The sequence below is a fragment of the Bacillus rossius genome (assembly GCF_032445375.1).
Source record: "Bacillus rossius redtenbacheri isolate Brsri chromosome 9 unlocalized genomic scaffold, Brsri_v3 Brsri_v3_scf9_1, whole genome shotgun sequence".
Classification (NCBI taxonomy): Eukaryota; Metazoa; Arthropoda; class Insecta; order Phasmatodea; family Bacillidae; genus Bacillus; species Bacillus rossius.
The window spans coordinates 16456578-16483209 of record NW_026962012.1 but is presented as its reverse complement, the minus strand read 5'-3'; the positions used below and the strand labels follow the sequence as shown (position 1 = coordinate 16483209).

Below are 26632 nucleotides of genomic sequence, written 5' to 3'. Positions count from 1 at the left end.
AGGGTACAAATGCTGAAATTAAACTTTTGGATAGGGGAGATTCGTGTGCTTGTTTTGTGGCAGATATATTACTAGATAAATAACATTTTGGTATGTAATTTTATTTTATCTTCGGTAAAGGTAGGGCTTAAATGTACTTTAGTATAGAATATGATTCCATCATTGTATTTTTATGTCTAAACTAAGTAGGGCCTAATATAAAATCTGGTAACAGAAAGTTAGTTTATAAACAGACATGTTATGAGAAAAACAAGTTTGGAAATGTTCCCTAACCAAAGTGCCAAATCTTCGTGTTTGTCTTAAAGAATGTTGGGATGGTAATGATGTAAACAATGCCATATTGATGTCAATATCATTATGGTATCGAGATGCAAACAACGTTCCGAAAGTTAAAGTTTGCAAAAATTATAACTACTAAAAATTTTATTAATACAATTTACTTAAATAATCCAGCTCTTGGGTATTTGAAGTTTAAATGTTCTGACTTGAATGAAGAAAATTGCTATCACACTTACAAATATGTTTTTTTTTTTTTTTTAGCTATCCAAGCTGTTCTAATGTAAACCTTTCTTTTTTTTCCTAGCCTAAGTTAATTCTAAGTGTGTAGGGGAGGGTCCAGGTTAGGGGAGGACCTAGGTGTGTCTCAGGCCGAAGCCTATACACTCTACCATGCGGGTTTCGAACCATGCAGGACAAGGGCGCGTGCAATCGTGTGCATGTTGGGGTTTACTGGTCAGCCATGGCTGCAATTGGCGCCATGACTGACGCCCCATTGGTCGCCTAGCTTAAAAGCTAGCTAAGTGTGACCCAGGTAAAACCTGCATAGACACAGGGAAAACCCTGGGCCGGGTCATGCGGGGATCAATTATCATGCATTAAGCAAGCAGGTAACTACTGTACAAGAGGGAAGAAGGGTCCAGATAAGAAGAGTTGGAGGGGCTGAAAAATCAACCATGCTGGAGTTGGGTGCTTGGGCCTTGCGGCCCGCATTTAAAGGTTGGGAACTCCTGGGTTATTATTAACCAGGGGCGCATGCGCCCCCAGGGGCCGGCGACTTCACTCGTCGACCCAGCCACTGCTGCCCAGGCAGCCACAGTTCAGACAGAAGTGGGCAGACGAGCCAGTAAACCGGCTCGAACTGTGGGCGCACGGAGCGAAAGGCAGCCTGACGTTGTGCCATCTTCATCTTCCTTCTTCAGGTCAACAGCAGTACTTTTCAAGCCAGGGTGGGGGTAGGGAACCAACCTCGCCACCCAAAATCCCCGAGACGGTTTAAGGTCGCGCCGCTCGAGGCTACTGCTGCCACAGCTACAGCAGCCCCAGCTGAAGGTTCCTGATGTCTTCCTTCAGAGTTCCGATGCGTTTCAATTCCGTTGCGCGCGCAGCAGTTCACAGCTCCGCAAGTTCCAGCCCGCAGTTCGTCTACACTTCGCTACTATGGCACATCGAGCTCCCCTGCGGTGCCTTCGCCGACGAAGCTGCTTCCTGCCACGCGCCGAGCTACATTCAGGCTACCTTTCACCCCGATAGCCGTAATAACGACTCCACAGGCAGGCCATTGGTCCGCGGACTGCTATTGGTTATTCACAGCCACCCCAGCGAGATTGCAACTCTCGAGCTGGGCTCCCGTATCCGCCACCCGCGGGACGCGGTCGGTAGCAGTTGGCACTGCTAGGCCGCCCCCAGCACGCACACAAATCCCACACGCACTGCCAGCCTACGGTTACCCAATAGGGCGCAGGGAACTCCCAGCCAACAGCCCGCGAGAGAGATGCGCATGCCCCGAGAGACGACCACTGACCAAAGTATTGTTTATAATTACTGAATTAGCTTCCCGACACGCATCATGTAATTTAAATGCAAATATGACCGATATTGTTACAATAACAGTATTTGAAGGTAACTGACATTATTTTACAGTACTTAATAACAAAATTATTTTATAGCCTGTGTATTGTGAACAGAGAATTAGCATCTTAACAAAAAAAAAATTGGAAAATTAAGTACTTAACTTAAAATTTAATTTGGAGTTTCTGAAAACCATAAATATGACGTTATCAGTCTGCAAAAAATACAGCCGAGGCAGGGCATGTTCGGGCACGTTCTAACTAGTGATGGGAGCAGTGACAAATTTTGTTCCTGTGACACGCCGTGACCAGTGACATGAAAGTCACAGGGTCAAGTCACCGTGATATTGTCACTGTTAGTGACCTTGTTGCTAAAATGTAAAACCGTAGTTTTTTATTAATAAATATAGTGTAACATAATCTCCTAATAATTGTATATTTTTATATATGTGACATACAACATGTAATCATTGATAAACCAAATTAGTTCATAGTTTATTGGAATTATTAGTTATGCATTTTTACAAATGAAATAAATATCTTCTATATTATTTATAAATATTTTTAAATAAAATATTTTTATTAAAATATAACATTAATCATCACATTTTTTAATAATACGCAAAACACGAAAACTGGGCAATATCCTACTTCACTGAATTAACAGTGTTTGTTTGGCTTTTTTTTTTTAATTTGGACAATAACATTTAGTTCAGATTCACAAAATTTGTGAATCATTTAATGATTTTGAACACAGTAACTGGACACACCAGTGTCGCATACCTCGCCGAGAAAGTACTCGTGTGTCACGTGTTGCTGCTGCGGCAAGTCACCATTAATTTCCCGGCGCCGTTACTCTTAGGGACCTGCGACTCACGCTGTGACACGCCCGCAGCGACTTGCGCCAGTGACACGCTCTGCAGCGACACGTGACACATGACATGCCAACCGCGCCGTCCACGCCGCAGCGACTCACACCGCGGTGACACACTCGTAGCGACATGTGACCCGTGACACGCATCGCAGCGACAAGCGCGAAGAGACGTGACATTGGCCCTATTACTAATAGCTAAAGTCACCACCGTGACACGTGACATTGCAGTCGCCGTGACAAAGTCACCGTGACAGTAAATATTCCTCATCCCTAGTTCTAACACCTTTGTACATTTTAGTTATCTCTGCCTTTACCATGTGTATTTGTTTACATCTTGTAAATCGGACGATTTGTGTTTCAAAACAGAACCTTTAAAATGTGTTCAAACGCAATTAAAAACAACATTTATGTAAGCATCTAAAAAAATTAAACTAACTTCAAAAACTTATGTAATACAACCTGACATTCAAAACCCTTGCAGACATTTGAGGTTATAATGTCACCCATTCGGCCGTTAAAATTATGAGGACGGGCAGAATTTTTCGGGCCATATGATTGGCTGCAGGTGACATAAATGAAGAAAGTCGAACGGAGGTGGCGGACAATTGTAATTCCGGCTTAATGTTTGGTAATGTTTAAAAGTTACTGAATAGGTTAGAACCAAGGATTAGAACAGCAGTAAAAGTATTGTAGAAGATTGAACAGTATTTGGCTTAGTGATCGAACACGCGATGAATCAAATTCAACAAAAACATTCAGGGAAGAAACAAGCTAAGAGAAAAATCTCGGCGCGCAATACTCTAGCGACTCCGTATAGTCCCTACTGGTAAGTGTTATTTACATTCTTGAGTATATTATTGAGCACTGTTAATAATGCTTGATTAGCCGTTTTATGATGCCTGCAGTATCAAAATGTCCCTTTCGGCCGTCATACAGCCGCTCGTAGATTGCAAAGCTTACATTTCTGTACACATTAAATCAAAGTCCATTTTGGTAAATTGTAAGGGTCTCGGCTTTTCCTCAAAAAAAATATATATATATATAGGTATATATCAATTTTCAAATCTGGCGGTTTTTAACACCAAGACGTTCTTCTATCTAACATGAAAACAGTGTTTCAAAATTGTTAAGGGTATCTGAGAAATTGCCATTTAAAAGTTACATTATGTAGCCCGTGTAATGACACGACCTCCATGTGTGCGTTATTATCGTATCAGAGACTGTTTTCCATGAGGTATTGGTCTGATTGTTTGCGCAATCTTACTGTTTACTTGATATTAACTGTGGATCTGCAGAGATCCTTAGGAATGTAGCATAGCTGAGGCTGTTTTATAAAAGACAGGGATGTTTACTGTAATGTCATTACTTTACGACTGATGCCCTGACTGTTTTCCACACTAGCAATACAAGTCAACATTTAAAAAAAACTAACTACATGAAATTAACCATATACTGTTTTAAGCCAGGTTAGTCTTTGCATGGCTGCTGCAATATGGTAAGCGAACATGAGACTGTGCAGGGCGTGAATTCGCTCGTGTGTGGAAGATAAGACTACACCCTCATGTAGCACTTACTTACACAAGACTCACAATATCACAACACTGGCTATCTCTTTAGCCACGTGATTGAAATTTAAATGGTAATTTTTGCCATCAAATTATTTAAACATACATTCAAATAAGAAATTACAGTTGATTTCGACAATTTATTAACTTTGTTCCAAAATGTACAGCTCACGGCTCTTCGTACAAAGAATAGTTATTGAACCTAGTTATAGTGGTTTTAAAAATTGTTTACTTGATCAGCATTAGAAAATACTGTTACGAACGGAGAGACGAGACCGCGATGCGTGCCAGGTTCGGAGCAGGCTGGCGGCCACTGACGTCACTCACCATCCACTGACGTAGGGCATGCCAGCGGAGAGAGTCTCCCCCTCGGGGAGTTATACTGGCGATACTTGCGCAATCAGTGAGAGGTGAAGAGGACAAGTGGCCTGTAGGGAGCGAACCGGACCTATAGGGAGGTGATACCTGCGAGAAGGCCTGGCGAGCCAGTCTGGTGCGACGAGCGATAGTTGGGGACTGTGCTGCGGCGCGGCGTGGGTGAGTGTGCGAAGGAAGCGGACAGAAGAGCGAGCCACTATCGAGCCAAGCTCCAGTGGAAAGTGCTAATGTTTCAGTGATCAGTGTAATACCAATTGTCGTGAACAGATATCTTGAGTGCAGTAATTAAATTTAAAGTGTAGACATTAGTAATAAATAAAACTGTACTATATAATTGGGCTATCCCTTACGAATCCAGTAGTTCTCCCCATTATAAATCGTAACAATACTTTTTGTGTACAAAACAAAAATGTGCAAAGAGTCCACGTGTGACAAAAGTGAAACTTTTTGTTTATTATTTTATTAGGTATAGGAAACATAATTCTCTTCGGCTGAGGTCGCAAATAAAAATAATTTGTAGAAAATAATTAAATATGTCTAACTAAAGCATGAGATGCATTATACCAGCAAAAATATTTAGTTACGCAGCTAACACAATACTCACATAACACTGTTTAATAATAGGTACCGATTTACACAAGTAGTTATAATAATACATGAAGATAATATTTTCTTGCGAATATGGCTCGTGGCGCGGTGCACAAACCCCGTTTTATTTCCTTCTGCCCAAACACTCCCTCAAGGGGAGGTGCAGAGAAGTCCCGCGACCCGCTTGTCCCTACAGCATGGCGGGGTTAAACCTGAGCCACACGCCACCACGTGGCGCCCGCTCAAGGTCGCTCCGGCAATTACTGTCCGCGTGGGGATAGCTTGACGCACCACCCCCAAGAAACAACTGTGCACATGCCTGAATGTTCGAATGTATGAGTGAGTAAATGTGCAAGATAGCAAGTTAGCAAGAGCTGAAGTGTTCAAGTGTGCAAATGCACAATTGTGCAAGTTAGCAAGAGCGCAAGAGTGCTAGAGCACAGTGTGCAAATGTACAGGTATGCAAGTACACAAGATACCTAGCAAGATAACAAGCGTGCAAGTATGCTGCATCATTTATACCTTTCCCTGCCGTTCCCTCTACCAGTTCCCCCACCACTTACCTAACTATTCCCCTCCTCTCACGGTTCCCCCACCACTATTTCCCCCCATGCGATCAGAAGTTTCGTAATGCTCCAAAAAATTTTGCTTCAGTAAAAAAAGTTTTCATTTCAATAATTAATATTTTATTATTAATGTTAGGTAATGGTTACATATTCATCTTCTCGGAATTCTTTGTGTGGAACCACACATTTCATATTTAATTGGCATGTAATGTTTGTGACTGATAGTAATCATAAACATATTAATTATTTGAAGCGGCCCGCCGCCTCGTATGTCGCTACGTCACAGCCTTCCCACCCCTCTCTCCACTCTCCTCTTTTCCTCGTGAGTTTGTTTCCCCCCTCCTTTTTTCAGCTTCCCCACCGATGCTCCGACCGCAGCGCACTCTATACGAGGCTTTATAAGCAGCCGTCGGCTGTGCCTCGGCCTCTTTAGTGAGCTGTGATAAGCATGTGATCAGTCAGTTTGTTAGGCAGTGACGGCACCGAGGGAGAGACTGCTGTGGTTTGCTCGCACGAGATGGCCGTGTGGTAAAGTAGCTACAGTTTGCTCCGAGGATCCCAGCGTTTAAAGTAAGGTAATTGTTTGCCATCATGCAGGTTTGTCTTAGTATGGCTGCTGGGACCTCGATGGTTCGCCTATTCCAGGTTCTTTTCTCTCTTTCATGCCGCGGTTTGCATTGCCGTCCGTTCATGCCTTTTTGTCTCCTGATGTCGTCGTCCCTTATTTTTTAAGCACCATAAGTGCCGGTGTCACGAGTTGCCTGCCTGAGTGACTTTGCAATGATTTTGTCTTTCCTATCTGTTTCTCGCCACGTCTAGGGTAAGTGCTCCCTCGGCCGTGCACTTGTTACGTGTGGAGAGCTCGTGGTTCGTAGGAACCTGTAAATGGCCATGCCGGCCCTGATACTAGTCTACATGCTACAATTCTTTAAATATTAAATTTTTACATATTTTCTTTTGTAACTTGCTTGTTGTAGCTCCGCGCGGAGCACGTTGGTGCTCTATGTAAAATTTTGTTAAATGCTCGTACAATTTCTAAAGTAAACCTAAATTTCTGTCCTGTATCATGTATGGGTGCTTCATATGCACATAGCTTGTTACATACTAAATGAACTTTGGCAGCTGCCTTATTGGAGCATACGTTGGTGAAGAAATTATCTGAACTTAATTATTGTCCTCTTTTCGTGTCCTTGTGGACCGGCATGTATTTTGTATGTAATGTGTGAACGTTCATAGAAAAAAAAAAAATATTAAAAGAACTCAATTCGATCAAACGTATTATTCTTGTTCTTACAATTTATAGTAATCAGAAATATTGTTTTTACAAGACACTCTCTGCTAGGTACCCTTAATAGAAAGGGTGAATTTATATACTCCTTTACTCATATAAGCGCATTGTGTAACTTGGTGTGAATTGTTTGGCGGTTTGTAATTTTCTTCGTTCACACCACGTTGCATATTTTATTTATAATATTTTATAACCTGAATGTATTATTGGAATAGTTTATTGCTATATCATTAAAATTTCATAATATTTTAACTTCAAGTATGCAAACAATAGTTTGTTTTAAAAAAATAAGAAATACTTTTTTTACCACTGAAGTAGGAACATAATTATTGTGATGTGCTTAGTTAAAACACTTAATTTAATTAATAAATTAATTTCTCTAGTGATAATAGATCTATTTTTTCTTGTTGAGTTTTTTTTTGAGACTTTTTATACATTGACTGAGGTCAAATAGATTTCCAAAAATTGGCAATTAACTAACCACTGTATGATTATTGAAAGAAAAAAAAAGTGGTGCATGTAGAAGTTAATAAGAAATATGTACTTGATTTTATTAAATTTATTAATTTTGCATGCAAATAATTATTAGAAATAAAATATTAAAAGGACTGGAGTGGTATTATAAATATGGCTGGTAAAGTATAAAATCACTCAAATTAAAAAATTTAAATAAATGTTCAGTATTCAATATTATAATAATCACTTGTATAAAATAAATTATTTCATTTAGTAAAAAAATTGACTTAAATTTTAATTTTTAATGGAAATAAATATGCTGAATGATAATTCTATGTTATTAATATTAATTATTTATTAAATAATAATTTAATCATTTATAATGCAAATTAATTTTACATATGGGAACATAACCTCATTTATGTAAATACACTTGAAAAAACTCTTGAAAATACTCTTAAAAAAGTTTAAAACACAATTTATATCACTAATATGCACAATAAATAAATGTTTCTAATTATATGAACCAGTATATGATTTAAAAACACATATAAATTCTAATTTTACATAGCCTTTTTTTTTATCCTATCAATTTATGTTTCATGTTGTGTGCGCATCGTAAAAATTCATTCTTATCATTTTTCATACTGCGCCTTAAGAAGTCGGTATAACTTAAAAAAAAATCAAACAAAAAAGTCACATTAATAAATTAGTTGATTAATTATTAATTATTCGTAGCTGGGATAAGACACTATGCTAACAGTGTGCAACATCATGGATATAAAGTATGTGTGCCACCTGTGATAATTTTCCTTAATAGGATCAAACTTATGAAGATTAAAAATGGTACAATAAAACATTGAACCAAAACACTAAAATCAGTGGTGTGAGAAACCGTATACTGTTAACTTACTATATAAATTAACCTGTTGCATTTAATTTAAAACTAGTAAACACACATATAATCCATACAATTTTTGCTAATTAATTCCTGCCTCACTAAAGTATGTTTGTAACAAGCTATGCAACATTAAAGGAAGGCCAAAATCTATTTCTTCCAATTCATAAGAACATGACAACACAGTCAACAGATTACTCTTAACAAAATGAGCACAAATCTAGCAGGTTACGTAGGTATAAATCATGTAAGCATGATGAAAGATCTATATTGTAAACACTTTATAGATATATCATAGAGTCTATAGTGCTATGGTACATATTTCAAATAATATATTTTACCTGGAGCAATGAATTCAAACAAAGCAATTTTTTCTTTGTGATGTATTTGCTGCCAATGTTTGTTGGTTGAATTCCGACTAATTGTGTAATTCTGTGGCAGCGTGCATGATTTTCTCTTTCTCTCTCTCCCCACCCCCTTAGGGTACTTACTGAAATTTATTGAATTTATTTTTTATAAGTACCTAACATAAAGATTTTTTTCACAATTTTTTTTTTTTTAATTTTAACTTTTATTTTTGGTTGTAACTTACCTCGTCTTAAGGGGCCCGCCTCGTCAGGGGTGTATGTGTGTTAGTGAGGCGGGATGATAAGCGCGACGCTCGCTGGTGCTTCCAGCGCGGTGTCTCCTCTGGACTGGCGCGCAGTCTTCTCGTCTTCTCAGGACCGTAGCATTATATGGCGGATAAATGAAGATAAAGGTGTTATGCAAGCCCATTAAGTGCTTTCAAGAATCTGTACTGATTGTTTTATGCCTAAAAATTACTCTGAAAACACACGTTTTAGGCATTTTAACGCTTCTAAAAATACAGTTTAAAAACTTAATCCGAAACTAAAAGTACTTTTTGGTCCTCAGCGAACTCTTGAATGCTATTCGTAAATAGGCCCCACTCGGATATCTTGAATAGTTTTGAAATCGCGTTGTTTTTCCTGAAGCTCTGCACACCGTATGTGTGCCCAGGTAGGCGGGCCCCTTAACAGGGAGGCTGAATTGTATCCCCTTGGAAAGGGTACCCTTCATACTTTTGGTGGCGGTAGTGTAGCTGGGTAGAAACTGGATAGGTAGGTACCCTTTCCGATTTCTTAAAATGTTTCGGTTTTAATGCAAATATGCACTGGAAAGGTATCCCCTCGGAAATGGTACCTTTTAAGATTTTCTGTACAATGACACAGCAGAAAATAAACTGGAAAGGTACTCTTTCAAAATTTTGCTCTTTCATAGTCCAATCAAAGTTATAAATTAAGAATTAAGAAAGTTTTTTTTTTTTTACATTTCATTTGAAGTAGTTTCGAATCATGTCGTAAGTAACGTTTCATAGGTTAAGATCATAAGCAATATATTAAAAAAAAATACTTTCAAATATTGTGGACGGTTGGTTGGGTTAGTATAGCTACATTAAAAATACAATGAAATCATGTGATACCTTTCCAGTTTCTACCCAGCTACACTATCTCCCCAAAAGTATGAAAGGTACCCTTTCCGAGGGGATACAATTCTATCGTCCCTTCTTAACTATATACAAAATCTAATAAATAAGACTGCGTTTATTGCCCTGACTTCTGTTTGCAGCAGCATCACCGGCTGAAATGAAGCTCTTCGCTCCCTTAATGTATAGGTAACATGTGAGTAGTGTATAGATGTGGGTAGTAACAGCAGCATGGGTGTTCACAGGCCCCTGGTAAGCCCGCAACAAGAAGTGGAGCTGGAAGAAGCCCTCAGCAAGTGAGTAGCAGTATGTACCTATGTAGGGTATATTTGTTTCATTTTTCAATAAAAAATTACAATTAAAACTGGGGTCCAATATTACTGTCAAATAATATAGTATTTAAAAATATATATATTAAAATACCAGCTTATGTGCTGGTTGTAAGATATGAAAACTACAAATCAAACAAATATTTATAATAGAAGATATGCACAGTTTCCCTATAGCTGTTTCCAATATTTTACCAATACAACACCTACAAAGTTTTACGGGTGTAAATTTTACGTTGTAAAGATTGTAACAAATTAAAAGAAATTGTACTTGAACTCCTTGCCTAAACTGGCCTCTCGTGCCTGATCCTTGTGAGACAAACTACTCACAAGCTCACCCATCACCCTTATCTTCGTTGACTGAAGCATAACTGCCTGAACTCTAAGAGTGCTGATGTAATAACGTGAACCAGAGAATCCCAAGATATGTACCACACCAAATGCCACAACTAACTATAGAAAAAAAAAGTCTAAAACATGTATAACCATACAAAGTTAGGTGGCACAACTTAACGTTGAACTTGGGTTAGAATCCTGGACATTATTCCTAATTTTGAATCTCCGTGATTTTCTGAAATCTGGCTAGCCAAGTGCTTGGAAGGTTTTTTTTTTCTTTGTCAATGACGAATTCCTTCCCCCATTTTTCTGATTTGTAACCTCGCTTTCAGCATAATGTGTATTAAATTTTTAAAAAAATAAGTGTAATCATATGTCTTGAAGACATTATTTTACCAAAATGAATAATATTTGTTTGTCTGTAAACCCTATTCTGATGTGACTTGAAGCTGACGTTGCCTCGTTGACCTCCACAGCTACAGTGTACTAGTGCGTGTCGGGCTGTGGAGCTGATGCAAGTGTTGGTTTGTCGTGCAGATTGCTGCCGCTGGCCAAGCGCACGCACAAGCACGTCCCATTGGCCGAGCTGCGCAGGCTGACGAGGGAGCAGCGCAGGGAGAGGAGGAAGTGTTCCGATGAGACGCCAAGCAACTTGAGGTGAGCGGGTTTCATACTTTTATAACTGGCGTTGCATTACAGAAGCATGCAGTATACAAGGGGACCCTGATCCTGTCACCTGTTACAGTACTACAGTTAGGTGAACATGGGAGAGAAGCAGAAAGTTGCACATGAAGCACGTAGAGAACTGTCAGTGTTCTTGTTAATCTACCATCTGTATGCTAAAGGATTGGGATGTGTGTACACGAGTATCAGGTTACGCTCTTTCTTAAGGGGCCCGCCTTGTCAGGGGTGTGTGTGTGTGTTAGTGAGACGAGATAATAAGCGTGATGCTCGATGGTAGTTCTAGTGCAGTATAGCCTCTAAGCGTAAGGCTCTGAACTGATGCGAAGTTTTCTCATCGTCACAGGATAACTGTGAAATTTGAGCTGTGACTGTAACATTATGAAGATAAAGGTGTAATGCAAGTCCCTTAAGTGCTTTCAAGAATCTGTACTGATTGTTTTACGCCTAAAAATTATCATGAAAACATGTGTTTTAGCCATTTTAACTCTTTTAAAAATACAGTTTAAAAACTTAATCCGAAATCAAAAGTACTTTTCGGCTCTCGGCGAACTCTTAAATGCTTTTCGTAAGCAGACCCCACTCGGATATCTTGAGTAGTTTTGAAATAGCGTTGTTTTTCCTAAAGCTCTGCACACCGCGTGTGTGCCCGGGTAGGCGGAGTCCTTAAGTCCCCAGCGGAAGCATATCCATGTAACGAAGGAGAAAATATGTTTTTATCATGAGAATTCATTTACTTGCATCAAAGCCAATATGACAAGTATTTACAGACTTGAACCAAAACTAAACTGCAGTAAATAATGTGGGCCAAACCAAGAAGGATTACACCAGAGAACAAGATTCTTAATGGCTGGAAGGTTAAGGCTTCAGTCATTAAGTACAAGAATTGATGTGATTAAATTATATTACACAAGTATATTCACATTCATGTGAAACTTAAAATCTTACACACTGCCCTACACCCCTCAGGCAGGAAAACATAACCAAGTTTAAGGTAACAATTATCAAAATTTACAAAGAGAGAATGATAAAAAGATAAAATATAATTGTGATCATGTACGCAGTTTAAGGGTAGGTACAAGATACCCACACAAAAACACTGTCTTACAATGTCAACTCAGGATTATTACACACACATACATCATTTGAGGCAGGGAGGATAGAATTTCTGAAGGCGAACACATGTTTGCATCCCTATCAAAGGAATGAATTAGACAAAAATCTGAAGCAAAGTATTTAATGCAGATACGAGACTAATCAAAGTGTATGAATGATTACATGATTACTGCCAAACACAACAAGGGTACATGCTAATTCACATGGCATTGCCACCTGGTACCAGTACTTACTGCCAGCCCTTAAGGGCTCCGCCTACTCGGGCACACACACGGTGAGCAGGGCTTCAGGAAAAACAACGCTATTTCAAAACTACTCGAGATATCCGAGTGGGGTCTGCTTACGAAAAGCATTTGAGATTTTGCTGAGGGCCGAAAAGTACCTTTGATTTCGGATTTAGTTTTTAAACTGTATTTTTAGAAGAGTTAAAATGGCTAAAATGCATGTTTTCAGAGTAAATTTTAGGCGTAAAACAACCAGTAAAGATTCTTGAAAGCACTTAAGGAACTTGCATTACACCTTTATTGTCATTGCTCGGCCATATAATGTTACGGTCACAGTTATCCTGTGACGACGAGAAGACTGCGCGCCAGTCCAGAGGAGACAATGCGCCAGAAGCACCAGCGAGCGTCGCGCTTATCATCCCGCCTCACCAACCAGGCGCGGATCCAAGGGGGGGCGATAGGGGCGATCGCCCCCCCTCTTCACCCAGGGAATCAAAATCGATGTAGCCAAATACATAAAGACCCGCGCAATGTCTTACATGAAACCGACATATTGATAGCTGTGTGCCACATTGACACAGAGTAACTTCACTCTGCGCATGTTTCCTTCATCTTTCATCTTTTCAGCTCTCCTGAGCTCAAGGGAAAAGCCTGACTTGGAACGTGGGAAGGGGGTGGCGGGCGACAAGCTGGGCTGTCCCGTTACTGGAGTGGAGGGTGGAGTGAGGAGAGTTGCAGTGTGACCACAACCAACCCCCCCCCCCCCCCTCTACAACTATACGCCGCGCCAACAGATGAATGCCTTGCCTTCTCGGCAGTAACCTACTGTATAGTCAGTGACAGGACAGTGTTCAGTGAAAGTAGCATCATGTTCGACGAAACTACTGATGCTTCACAAGTCCCAGTTAACACTTGTTTAGATGTACGTATACAAAGATTCAGTGCACGAAGATTTTTTACAATTTTTAAATGTTCGACAATTTGTGAACAATGAGGACAAGGGCCATGATGAAGTATATGAACCAACTGTAAGTGGCAAAGATATTGGGCAAGTAGTACTTTCTGCTCTAAAGCATCACTGTCTTGACCTAAGCCATTGTGTTAGCATATCCACAGATGGGTGCTGTGTCATGGTGTCAGAAATTCGTGGTGCTGTGGCTGAAGTCAGGCGAGAAGCTGTGAATGCTGTTCACTGTCCATGTCACAATCACGCTCTTAATTTGGCCATATCAAAATCTTCCAGCGTCCAAGCAGTTCAAAATACTATTGCAACAATGAAAACGATAATCTCGTTCTTCAATGTATCATCAAAATGCTCAGCTTTACTCAAGAAAGTTTCATGTCACCAACTCTCTGGACAATGTGAAACTCGTTGGATCGAAAGACACGATGGCGTTGTGCAGTTCCGAACATATTTTCTGAAAGTAGCTCAGGCTTTAGAGTGTGTCGCATCTTGGAAAGATGCTGAAAGTGCTGCAAAAGCAAAGACTTTTTTGACTGCACTTTGTGAGAATGAATTTATTATCACAGTCATCTGCTTATCTGATATGCTGGGAGACACTCTTCCTTTGAGTAGACTATATCAGAAGACTTCAATAGACCTTGAGGTTGCCCAAGATATTCTGGCAGATACTCTTTCTGTTCTAAATACAAAACGTACAAATTGCGAAGAGCTATTTTCTCAACTTTTGAACGAAGCTGATGGTCTTGCTCAGGAGCTTGGTGTAGATATAACTATACCTCGACTTGTGAAAAGGCAAAAACACAGACAAAATTACCCATCAACGATCCCTGTTGAATATTTCCGAACATATGTATTCATTCTCATTCTGGAGCACATTGTCGAAGATTTAAAACATCGGTTTTTGGAATAAACGCAACAGCTTCACAGCCTGTCAGCTTTGTTACCAACTTCCTCTTCTAGTCAAGTAAATATCAAAAAAAATTTCTACAAAGTATGACTCTCTCCTTGGAGTGAATGGGCTAGAATATGTGGAAAGACAACTTAATGCCGAGGTTCGATCATGGGAGACGAAGTGGACTCGTGAGAAAGAAATTAACAATACAATACCCTCCACAGCTCTTGATGTTCTCGCTTCGTGTGACGAGGAGCTGTATCCAGGCATCTACATTCTCCTGAAAATCTTAGTCACCCTACCCTTAAGTGTCGCTTCGGCAGAGAGAACATTTTCGACATTGAGAAGACCTAAGACGTGGTTGAGATCTACCACAAAGGAAGACAGACTAACTGGACTTGCATTATTGCATATCCATTATGGCTGCGAGATTGATAAAGAAAAACTGTTGTTTTGCAACTTCTAGTTATGCACAATCATTATATGTATAAGACATTTTAATTTTAGTTATTACTACAAATGTTATGCCCATTTTTTAATTATTGTATTTTATTTATTATTTTCTATTAACTTTATCATTTACCAAAACTAATTTTCTGTGAAAATTTTTACCGACTATACCAAAAGTTTATTTGACATTTTAAACACAAAATTGCTATAAAAAAAACACCATTTTGCATGCGAAAATCTATAATTTTTCCGTGGGGTGGACCCCCGGACTCTCCCATTTTAAATACTTTTGAAACATACATTCGCCCCCCTGAAATCAAACGCTGGATCCGCCCCTGTCACCAACACACATACACCCCTGACGAGTCGGACCCCTTGACTAAGCTACTGAGACAGAGGCCCTTGAAGCCCATGCACATGCGCGAGACGAAGCAGCTCCAAGGAGGGGGGGGGATAGCAAAGAGAACACAGTAAAAGGAGTAGGACAAGGAAATTGACACGCCTGGAGTCTTCCTAACGTCTTTAGGTGTCTCCAGCACCGGCTCATACGGGGAGCAATTACACTAATGCAAACATTTTCTTACACAAGGTTCAACTAGCTCAGCAGGCAGTGTTGTAAAATGTGGTAGTGAGTACAGTCACTTGTTATGATACCTGACTAAAAAAGTGTTGTTGATGCAGTAGCTGAGATAATTGACTGTCAGTGGTTGCCATGCCAAACAATGCAGAGCTGAATATAACCAACATTGCTTAGTGCAAAGTGTTTTTTTTTTTTTTTGTGTTGAATTTTTCAACCACTTAGCCAACCAGCTAGGGGCAAGAAAAAGACATGTGAAGTTTGTCAACTATACCAACTAGTAGTGCATTAGTTCTCATATTATTAACTTTTTACTCATTAAATATGGTACCTTAATTTAAGTGTGTCTTAGTTTTTACCTTTGGGACTAAGTTGCATCACATAGGTATTAGATTTGAGAAATATTACTTATTTTCACTTGTCATGTAATTGTCAGTATTTTATTTACTTTCAGTATTATTTTTATGCTTATTATTACATTTGTTTTTATTTGGAAACTGTAATTATAGTACTATAACATTGTGTATTGTTTTGGGAAACGAAGAGCGAGAGACAGGGGTGTGGCCAAGGCGGCGCTAATTTAAAAAAAATGTGCCAAAATATTCTGGTGCATTCTGTATGAATTTTTTTATAATGGGAAAATCAGCAGGTGTTTACTCCCAGGAGAGATTATAATATAATCAATTTTTTGCACCAGTCAATCAGAAAGAACTTTGTGATTTTTCATGTTGTAAGGATAAGGAAATTTGTATACTGCTGTGTCTTTGTACAGAGTTGTGCTGTGATTGGTCATTGAGGTCACTTGACTGCTTGTTGAGTGCTGTGCCAAGAGTTTGCGCCGTTCTGCAGCTTAAGAAATATTTTTATGATATTTTAAAGGCAGATACTTCATGTCAGGATCGTGCCGCTACTAATTTTTAACCTTTTTTCTTTTTCAAATTTCAGAAGTTTTAACTATAATTTGTATACCCAGACGTGCTGCGTAGGCCCGGGTTTTCTGTTGGTCCACCGGGACATTGTTTCCTTATTTTTTGTACCTAGACAAATTGCTAGGGACATTATTTGAGGAGCGAACTACAAAAGTGAGTGTTTTATTTTGGATTATATGGTGTAAAGATCATGTATTTTCATCTTGAGAAGAGTAAATTTCAAAATTAATTTCAAACATTTTTATATGAATTCAACCAGTGTCAGTTTTTGAATAATTTAATATCATAAGACAGAACATTACATTCCACTACCTGAAACTTCAGGCGAGATATTGTGCGAGTGGTTTTTCTTTATGTGCAAGGAACAGTGTCACCTTAGCTGGGCAGGATTATGACTTGTAACACATTGGGTAGAGAAAAGTGTTTAATATCATGAATTGTGTATTTACTGATTGATAATATGGCTGAGGGTGCCTTGTGATATCTTGTCACGACGACTCTGGCCTAAGAAACGTGACGGGGAGGCGACGGCTGTGCTCAGCAGCATTGGCACCCACGGGCAAGCAGAGGTCAGCCGTAGTGGTGATGGGATTGCGATGTCGAAGTGAACCGTCAGGACTGGCTGGTTACGTGTGCCGGCCAGACCTCGTCTAGTTGAGGAAGGTCCAGCTGTAAAATTAGATAGCAAAATGGCTTGATTCAGTTAAACTAAATCTAATTTTCCTTGTATTTGTTTAGGTAAAATCTTTGAATTAGCCGGCACATATGTTTGCCCCAAGACGGGCAACATGGACCATATATCAGTGGGATGTTTGCACGTTGAGGCAGCCTGGCGGTCGTGTCGCAGCTGCTAGCATGAACACAAGCATTTGGGCTGGTTCTCACCCAGTGGAAGTGCAGCGTGAGGTGCGAGTGTTTTCCGGACTTCACAGTCACGTTACGCATGCACGGCTGCCAGCTGCCTTGGTAGTTGTAGTTGCCGTCACGAGCCTCCGCAGTTGAACAGCCGTTTACATTGCTGTTTGCCAGACATCCTCATCATGGTTTTGATGTTTTGATACTTAAAACATTGAACGAAGGATTCATTTGCTCATGGTTATAAAATATAACTCCATTAACAGTGCAAGAGAACTTATATTTATTTTAAAAAAAAAAATTGCTTAGTAATATCACTATTTGTTAGTGAAACTAGGAATCTCACAAACCGCATTGTAGTCGTCATGATTTGGCTTGTCTGTTAATTTAAATTAATTAATACTATAATTCACTTACATTTTAAAGTACAGATATCCTAAGCACAGGGAGAATAAAGTTCTGATATTAACAAAAATAATAATAATAATAATAATGAATTAAGCTTAATCATATAATCTATATTTTCTTCTACTTTATCAACTTCATCATCATCTTCTTCATCTTCAGTGCTGAGTGTACTAGACGTACAACTGACTGGGGATGCGGGATGTTTGGCTGAGGAAGCGTGTGATGTGTGGTGCAGCGGGTCGCTGGTGCTGGGCGTGAACGCTGTGAACCGGACGCTGGAAGCTGGCGTGCTCAGCTGTGCGCTGGTGGCAGGCGACGTGAAGCCGCGCGTCCTCGTGAGCCACCTGGCCGTGCTGGCGGCCGCGCGAGCCGTGCCTCTGCTGGTGCTGCCGTCGCTGCGCCGCGCCAGCCGGGAGGCACTGGGCTTCTCCGCCGTCGCCCTCGGCTTCAAGGTGCGCTCCTCGGGGCTCCTCTTGGCTCCTCTAACTTCTTCCACGGTCAGTTCTGTCTTGATAGGAGCGGTGCTGATCTCGTGCAACTGATGGAGGAATATTTTAATGTGCATTTTGCTGTGGATATTATTTTTATTTTGCTAATCCACACCTTGAATGCTATATTTTGTTAGTTTCTGATATAAATACTATTTTTTTTATAATTTTTGACATGCGTAGTGTTTTAAGCTAAATTAGTTTCGAAAAAATTTTATAAGTGAAATGGATTTTACAAAATGCCACAAAACTATTACACTTTTATCAAGTGTGTTTTAAAAAATGTAACAAAATGTATTGTCTGGCAGACATACACACATGTATTTTTGAAGTGAAACTTCTGATCGCATGAGGGGAAATACCTAGGTATGTGGTGGGGGAACCTGCAGAGGAAATGTCATGGCACACACTTTTACGCACACTTTACACACACTTTTTCACACACCCGTACCCACACTTTTACTCAGCCTTTAACACACACTTTTGTACACTTTCATACACTTTTGCATACTTGCACTTGCGCTCTTGCCATCTTGCACACTTGCACTTGCACATTCGAGCATTCATGCCCTCACGCTCTTGCGAACTTGCATGTGCACTGTTGTTTCGTGGGGGTGGCGTGTTGAGCTATCCCCACTCCGGGGCCGTTGGAGCGGGCGCTGATCGCTGGAGCAGCCGAGAGCGGGCTCAGGTTCGATGTACAGTGCTGTGGGAATAGGCTGGTCGTGGTGGTAGGGACCCGCCTGCGCCTGCCGCCACCCCAACTTTGGATTCGAGCTTATTGCTGTGCACCCACCACGGACCACCTTCGCAAGAAAATATTGTTATTTCATGTGTGTATTATTAATTTAACTGTGTAAATCAATATTGTTAAAAAATGTTATGTGAGTAATTTTTTATTATTTCATATAATACCTGCATTTCTTTCTATTCTTAATTATTATCTTTTGTTCAATAAAAATATACTAATAATTTATCTCTATACCTAATGACATCGTCCCGGACTGCACCCTTCTGAGCTCGATGTGCCACCACCTCTCCCCTTACACGCTGCGAGCCCCCTCCTTCCACCCCCACCCTCTACGACCGCCCGCCGGTGTGACGTCAGTGCTCCGCTCCCGAGAGTTGCCGAGCGAGGACGAGCGGGCAGTGAGTCGCGAGCGCTGCGAGAGGAAGGAGCTTCATGCAGGAGGTTTTGAGTGAGACAGGGGGACACGCGGGCTACGTCACGGCACTGGGAACAGAGCAGCCAGGTCCACATGCCCGTTATACATGTGGTGGTGACGAACACTTCAACCCCCATTGCGGTAGCACTAATAAGCAAGAAGTTTCACTTCTGTCGTGCATGGACGCACACTTATAATTTTTTTTAATATGTGTTTACCACTAGACGTGCCTGTACTTCAGTTAGTATGTACACAAGCACAAGTCCACAATTTTTGCTGTAGGCTGCCTTGTTTTGCATTTTGCTTTAGTGTAACTGCGAAGCAAACCATAGCAGTGCTACAAGTTCTGGGCATTCCCCCGAACTTAACTACTTTTCCAGTGTTGCAATTTTCTGGTCATTATTCTGTACACTAGTTTTTGTAACTGGCATTATTCATGATATTGCCATACATCTGAAATAACATGAACATATAAGTCTAAACCTATCAATCCAATTTTTTTGTGAATTACTTTAAATTAAATCTGTCAATGTTTTCCTAGAATATTGCACTACCAATTTTTAAAGTAAACTATGCTTAAGAAATTTTTTGTGGTTTTCAATCTAAAAGGCTAGAATGAAATTTTTCTGTGATTATTTTATACATGAATATTCAGTTTGCAAACATTTAGAATGTCAATACTGTATTCATTTGTATATAAGTTTCATGAAAAAGCTAATCTTACAATAATAGATGCAAATTTATTTAAAAAATGTATGGTAATTTTAAAAAAAAAGTATAGGTACGCTAATTTTTCCAGCCCTACAAACATGGTTAGAAACCGTTTAAGGGATAGATAGTTGAAAACTAATAATTGATGCATTATTAATTTAAGTTTTTGATTGATTTTAATTTTATTATGACCCAGAAAACTTCTTGAAGATTGCTCACCAGAAATGCTACAGCTATTATTTGGCATAGGAAAAAGATGCAGATATTAGGCCTGCATTTTTAAGTTTAGGGTTACTTCAGGTTTAATTAATTAACCATGTTTATCAAAATTGTGAAAGATGATTCTGTGGCTTAAAAGGTTATTTTTTAATTAAGTATCTATTACAAACATTCCATACATTTTAAGGGTTCAGAAAACTTGCAATATCTTATGATATTTCACCTCTATATTAACTAATCACTGGATGCTTCAGTAAGCATCCCTTCAGTTTTATGTAAAGCAATACGTATAATGTAAGTTCTTGTTGACATAGAATATGCAACAAGAACCGTAAAATATTTGCAAATGTATAACTTACTAGATAAGGTTTAGTCCTAGTTTTGTGCAAAAATGATAATATGTACTTAATAATTCAAATTCAGGTGTTTACTAAAAACTATATTTACTTAAAATTTAATGTATATGTACAACCATTGTTTTTAACCATGTGATAGCATCTACTGCTAATTAGTATAATTTCTAAAAAAAAAAAAAAATTTAACTCATCCATTAATGAGTTATTTTGAAGTTGCAACAGTTTTACAATCAAATTTCATTAGTTTGCAGTTGTGGTTACCGCTTTTTATTAACCGAGAAAAGTTGTAGGCCCTATTTGAATCTTCTAAATGTCACGTGAAATATCTTTGCTACACTAGATTGAGCTGATGCTTTCTTATTCTTATTCTTATCTTTAATCTTCAGTACTACCGTGTTTTCTCGCATAATTGTCGCACATTTTATTCTAAAATCAAGTTTGAAAAGTAGGGGTGCAACAATTATGTGGGGAAAAAAATTTTTGTTAGGTAAAGTTATTCATAAAAACAAAACCCGTTCATAGAAAGTACGTTAATTTAAAAAAAGTTGGAGTATACAAGAGCACGCCTAACAATTTATATTAATAATTCATTAAACAAAACCTTTATTCAACTTTAAATAGAAAAATCAAACTGTAACGTGAACGCAAACCACTTGAATCTGTGACGTGAACCAACGCATAACTATTGCGGTAGTACACATTTACCACGAAAGAATGCAGGCCCTCAAATGTAGTTAACTCGGCTCTCAACAGAGAGCGCGCGTTACATGCAATCGGCGAGATATCGATATTCGTCTACGTGTGCGCGCTCTATACGGTAAGCAACATAACCAAACACAAATGATGCCAACTAGCGCTGGCTACGTGTTCATAAGCGGTGCACTGCGGCGATGCAGACGATTAGATAAAGGAAATAAAGTTTAAAAACGTCTTTAAAAGAAAATTTATGCATCGGACAACTTCGTATTTCCGTTAATTAAATAAGTGGTAATGTCCGAATAAATATTAGAATTCTACTTTAAAAAACATTTTATAGGAAAATATATCTACACCGGTACACTGCGGCGACGCAGATGATCAGATAATGTTAATAACGTTTAAAAACATCTTTAAAAGAAAATTTACATGTCAGACAATTTTGTATTTCCGTTAATTAAATAAGTAAGTGGTAATTTCCGAATAAATATTAGATTTCTACTTAAAAATACATTGTTTTATACGGAAAAGATACCTACACAAAGCGCTCGGCATCTAATAGTGGGACCAAAAACATCATTCAACGTTTACGCGAGAAATTTTTTTATCCCAATTTTGATGGCCAAAAATATAGGTGCGACGATTATGCCAGTGCGACGATTACGCGATAAAAGAGGGTATTGATTGATGAGGTACCAGCAAGTAAATTGTATAAAAAGGAGAGAAGCAGGTTAAGGGTTTAGTTTTACTTCTCTCTCTAAAATATTAAACAGACTAAAATATATAACGTAAATTTTGTGTTTCATTTTCTTGTTACTCCCAGATGGGTGACTTACATAATTTATGCAAGTGTACTTTTAATTGTGATTTTCAATTCTTATAAATTTCCCCACTGTTTTTTGATGTTTCTGATTTCATCTCACCACTTTTGTGTAATGTCTGCTTATCATTTGTTTACCAATGTTTATGCAACACGTCCTACAATACTATTTAAATACTGGATCACAACTTCACCAATATTTATCCATAACACTGAACTATCCAAAGCTAGATTTCTGTACGTTCGGAAAAAAAACATTATAACCTCACTTGCATAAAATAACTTTATTTCGTAAATACAACATTAACGTAACGTTCCTCTTCACTTGTAAACATAATTTTGTTCACTGCCAATGCTGATGAGCAATCATGACACCATGTTGAAGTAAATAATTGAAAACAGGCTGGGCAACCTTGTTATTCGTAAAAAAAAATTCTATTTTTATTTTCTTTCGTATACTAAAGATAATTTCTCGTTATACTTTTGATACTTTCGCGTAAGTATTTCCTGCATTAAAGATAATAGTTAAAAGTGGAATTAGCACATACATAAATAAAGTCATTGATTTTATTGTTTGTGCCTAACAAGTTGCTACCTGTGTGTAAATTAATATTGTACAGCATGCAGTTTTCATGTTCATATTGATGTTTCATTTGCAGTGATCACAATAGCTTGCATTATTATTAAATATACTGTGAATTTGAATTTTAGTAAACAGAAAATATCTCATGATCAGTTAGTGTTATAATGCCAATATAAATGTTCAGACATAAATAAAGTAAAACACAACAATCAGGACTGTTAAAGATCACGGCAGGAGAGAGGACACTCATAAGAACACAAAACCATGAGTTTTGATAAGTTTTAACAATGTATTTTACACATATTTGTTGATGGTGAACTGCAGTGGTTAAACAGATGCAGTTGTTGGTATCTTGGAAGGGGGGGCGAGAGTAACAGAAATATTACAATTGGTACTTGCAGGCTTTTCAATTATTTTTTTTTTTTTATTTATTGTGCATTGAACTAAGTCATGCCTGAAGACCAAATTCAGAGGTAATGTAGGTAAATTGTGTAAGTAAGAAGTACGAAAATTGTTTAAAGAGGAAAAGTGAGAATGAGCCCTAAAGTTGTCAGAAAATGTAGGTAATACCGTATATACTCGTGTATAGCGCGCCCTTTTTTCCCCTCTAGTAAAGGAAAAAAATAAGGATGCACGCTATACACGGAAAAAAAAAGTGAGGCGGGGAGGAGTGGAAGTCATTAACTGCCGGGTGACGGGTGACGTTTCTGGCCAGCCCCCACACATACGCACAAGCAACGAGGCATCTCTTTCACACACACACACACACACACACACACACACACACGTGCGCGCAAGCTCGCAGGTCTCTTGTTTATTTTTAGACCTCCCCCTCTACAGAAAGCCAACGCAGCTAGTAAAATAAGAGAGAGAGAGAGTGTTGACACCAGTCCCCCCTCCCACTTCCTTCGCTTCCTCGTCGCAGCTGCTACCGGTGAGTCATCTAGTCCTCCGCGTCCCGTTCCTGCCTGCCTCCCTCCCTCCCTTCCTCCCGTCCACGTACCAGTTGTGACGATACAGCGCTTCATTATCTTCCGTCTACACAGCAGAGTTTAAGTATTTTCCTGACGCATCACCACACATCAATTTAAATTATCATTTGTTTCATACGTTATTACTTAACAGGTACCACAAAATGTTAGTACAATTTATTTACGGGGAAAAAAAAATTTTTTCTTTGGAATTTGTTGCAAAAATCGTGGTGCGCACTATACACGAGGGCGCGCTATACACAAGTAAATACGGTATATATGCATCTTTTTCGTATGCCAAATAATAGCTGTAGCATTTCTGGTGAGCAATCTTCCAAGAAGTTCAGGGTTACTTCAGGTTTAATTAATTAACCATGTTTATCAAAATTGTGAAAGATGATTCTGTGGTATAAAAGCAATACATATAATGTAAGTTCTTGTTGACATAGAATATGGAATAAGAATTGGAAAATGTATAACCTTTACGTAAAACTGAAGGGATGCTTACTGAAGCAAGTTTCCTGAACCCTTAAAATGTATTGAATGTTTATAATAGATACTTAATCTGCATACCTTACGATATAATATATTACCTTACGATATTTCACCTCTATATTAACTAATCTCAGGATGCAGATATTAGGCCTGCATTTTTAAGTTCATTCAGAACTAAAGGAAAATTTTGAATGGAATTGAAATCAAAGAAATGTGAAATTGGCCCATCATGCAGTAGCAAGTGAAGGCACATGATGGGGCCGTGTGGTTCCAGAAGAGCACGGCGGGCAGCGAGCACCGGCCGCTGGTGGAGCTGGTGACCCGGCTGTGGGCGGCCGTGCCGCCACCAGACCAGGCGTGCGCGCTCGCCGACGACAGCCCGGAGGACAGCTCCGACGGCGAGGCGCGCTCGGACACAGACCTGGCCCGCGGCACGGCGCTCCACCTGCGCAGGACGTCGCGCAAGGAGCGAGCCTTCCAGCCGGACGCCGCCCGGGACGCGCGGCGGTCCCCGCCCCCCGCGGCGCTGCCGAGCTTCATATCGCTGCCGTCCGGCCGCCAGCCCGCCACGCAGTTCCGTCCGCTCACGATCAAGAGGGTGCAGCCCAATCCCCACAAAGTTAGGAAGCAGAAAAAGGCAGGACCGAAGGTCTCATGACCGTAGTTCTCCCAACAGTGCAATCGGAGCCGAACCATATGGGGAAGCCTTCATTTCACAGACGGGAGAGCCACACCCAAAGTTCATGCTCGCTTTTTATTTTCCACCGTTATATCTCATTGTATAAACCGGTGTGGCATTAAATTTTGCGATCGATAAGGATAGGTTAGCTACATTATAAATTCTTTAAAACATTGTAGATGGTTGGTTATATTAGGTAAGCATAGCTACATTAGAAGTATTTACAATGAACAAAAAAAAAACTCCAAAGAGACACAATCGGGCGTTTGGCTCTCTCGTCTGTGAAAACAAGGCTTCCCATCTTTATGTTGCTGTGCGTATTGTAATTAAATACTATTTGTTGGGCTGGACCATGGATTTTTCATTGTGGTGGAATTGTGAGATAAAATCTGAGGACTCATTATGAAAGAAAAATTTCCTTTTGATTGCACGACACTGACTGGTAAAATGGCTTGAAAACAGCCCACGTAGTTCTGTCAGTTGGTGGTCATGTGGTCTGGCTTGGTGTAGCTAGCTCTCTGGGAACAATACCCCAATACTTTACTTGCTCTCTGCAGCACTGGTTATACAGTGCAACCAAAATGACTTTGATATCAACACCTTTTAGAAAATTACATTCAATACGTTGTATTGGTGTTCACAACAGAGATTGGGAAAGTGCAGGCGTGTATTTGTATGCTTTATGGTAGTAGTCACTTCAGTAATTTGTACAATTATCACAAGTTATGTTGTCTAAACCATCAAATGATATAACAGAAATTAAAATTGGTGTTTTTTAATTGGTAAAAGTTTATATTTTCTCATTTTCTCCTGTTTCCACACACTTTTCCTTAATGGTAAATCTGCTAATATTCATTTATATTTAAGACCGTCGTTCAGGGCAGTTGTGGTGTTTGGGATTGCTCTTAGTTCATGAGTTTAGTAACTTTTTTTTATGTACACGCAACTCCTGACAGAGCAACGGAAGTTGTGCTCCACTGCGGGTCAAATTGTCATTTGATCAGCAGAGAAGGCCATATGTTTTAAGATACAGAAACTGGTTTTACATCTCTAAAGCCCTCATAAAATTCAACCGACACCTAAGAAGGCTTTCTGTTGAATCCTGAAGACGCATGGTAAGGACTAATTAAAGCTGCCCTCCAACCCCCATCATCGGCATAAACAGGGCAGAACTTAAAATAAGTATTTTTCAGATGTTATAATAAAATGAAGTAATTTAAATGTAAACAAAGGGACAAGATGAAATGTATAAACAACAAAAGGTAAGATGACTCTTCATACCACCAACGATTATATTTTTCCAAACTGAATTATAAAATTACTAAAATGCAAAATGTAAAAATGAGAAGATAGGTTTATTCATCATTTTCATTTTTGACGTGATAACGTCTTATAAATCGATGAACGCCGGCTGCACGCACGAAAAATTGTCACGTTCCACCTGAGCCGAGCGTGCAAGAACCGGCCAACCACCGTGCGAGAAAATCTATATCAAACAGGTTAAGGCGGGCTTTTTAAAAGCAGCAATTGAAAAAATTTGATTTATTTTGTCCAATTTAGTCATTTAAAATTAACAATTTATTGACATTGATTTGATTTCAGTTTATTTCTATAACTACTAATTGTTCGTGATTATATTTAAACAAATTATTTAAATTAAATTTGCAAAAACTGTAAATAATATTTGAAAATTAAAAAGTATGCAATTTTAGAATTTTTCATTGTTGTTTTCTTAAGACGT

The 26632-nt window shown here is 39.1% G+C and overlaps 1 protein-coding gene across 5 annotated transcripts; it reads left to right on the top strand.

Annotated features, from left to right (window-relative positions):
• Positions 1-3030: 3030 nt before the first annotated feature.
• Positions 3031-25679, top strand: LOC134542636 (ribonuclease P protein subunit p38-like). 5 transcript variants are annotated; one of them, XM_063387036.1, is made up of 5 exons: positions 3031-3547; positions 10192-10242; positions 11149-11268; positions 17943-18159; positions 24490-25679. In XM_063387036.1, the coding sequence occupies exons 1-5, from the start codon at positions 3453-3455 to the stop codon at positions 24868-24870; spliced, it is 864 nt and encodes a 287-aa protein (XP_063243106.1). In that variant the 5' UTR covers positions 3031-3452; the 3' UTR covers positions 24871-25679. The 5 variants fall into 5 exon arrangements, with proteins under 5 accessions (XP_063243106.1, XP_063243105.1, XP_063243104.1 ...); XM_063387035.1 differs by having other exon boundaries at positions 24487-25679; XM_063387034.1 differs by having other exon boundaries at positions 17943-18204; positions 24487-25679.
• Positions 25680-26632: the final 953 nt, after the last annotated feature.

Coding starts and splice junctions, on each gene's coding strand:
- LOC134542636 (XM_063387034.1), top strand. CDS start 3,453: ATGAATCAAATTCAACAAAAACATTCAGGGAAGAAACAAGCTAAGAGA. Junction 3,548..10,191: donor ACTCCGTATAGTCCCTACTG/GTAAGTGTTATT, acceptor GGGTGTTCACAG/GCCCCTGGTAAGCCCGCAAC. Junction 11,269..17,942: donor GAGACGCCAAGCAACTTGAG/GTGAGCGGGTTT, acceptor TGTGTGGTGCAG/CGGGTCGCTGGTGCTGGGCG.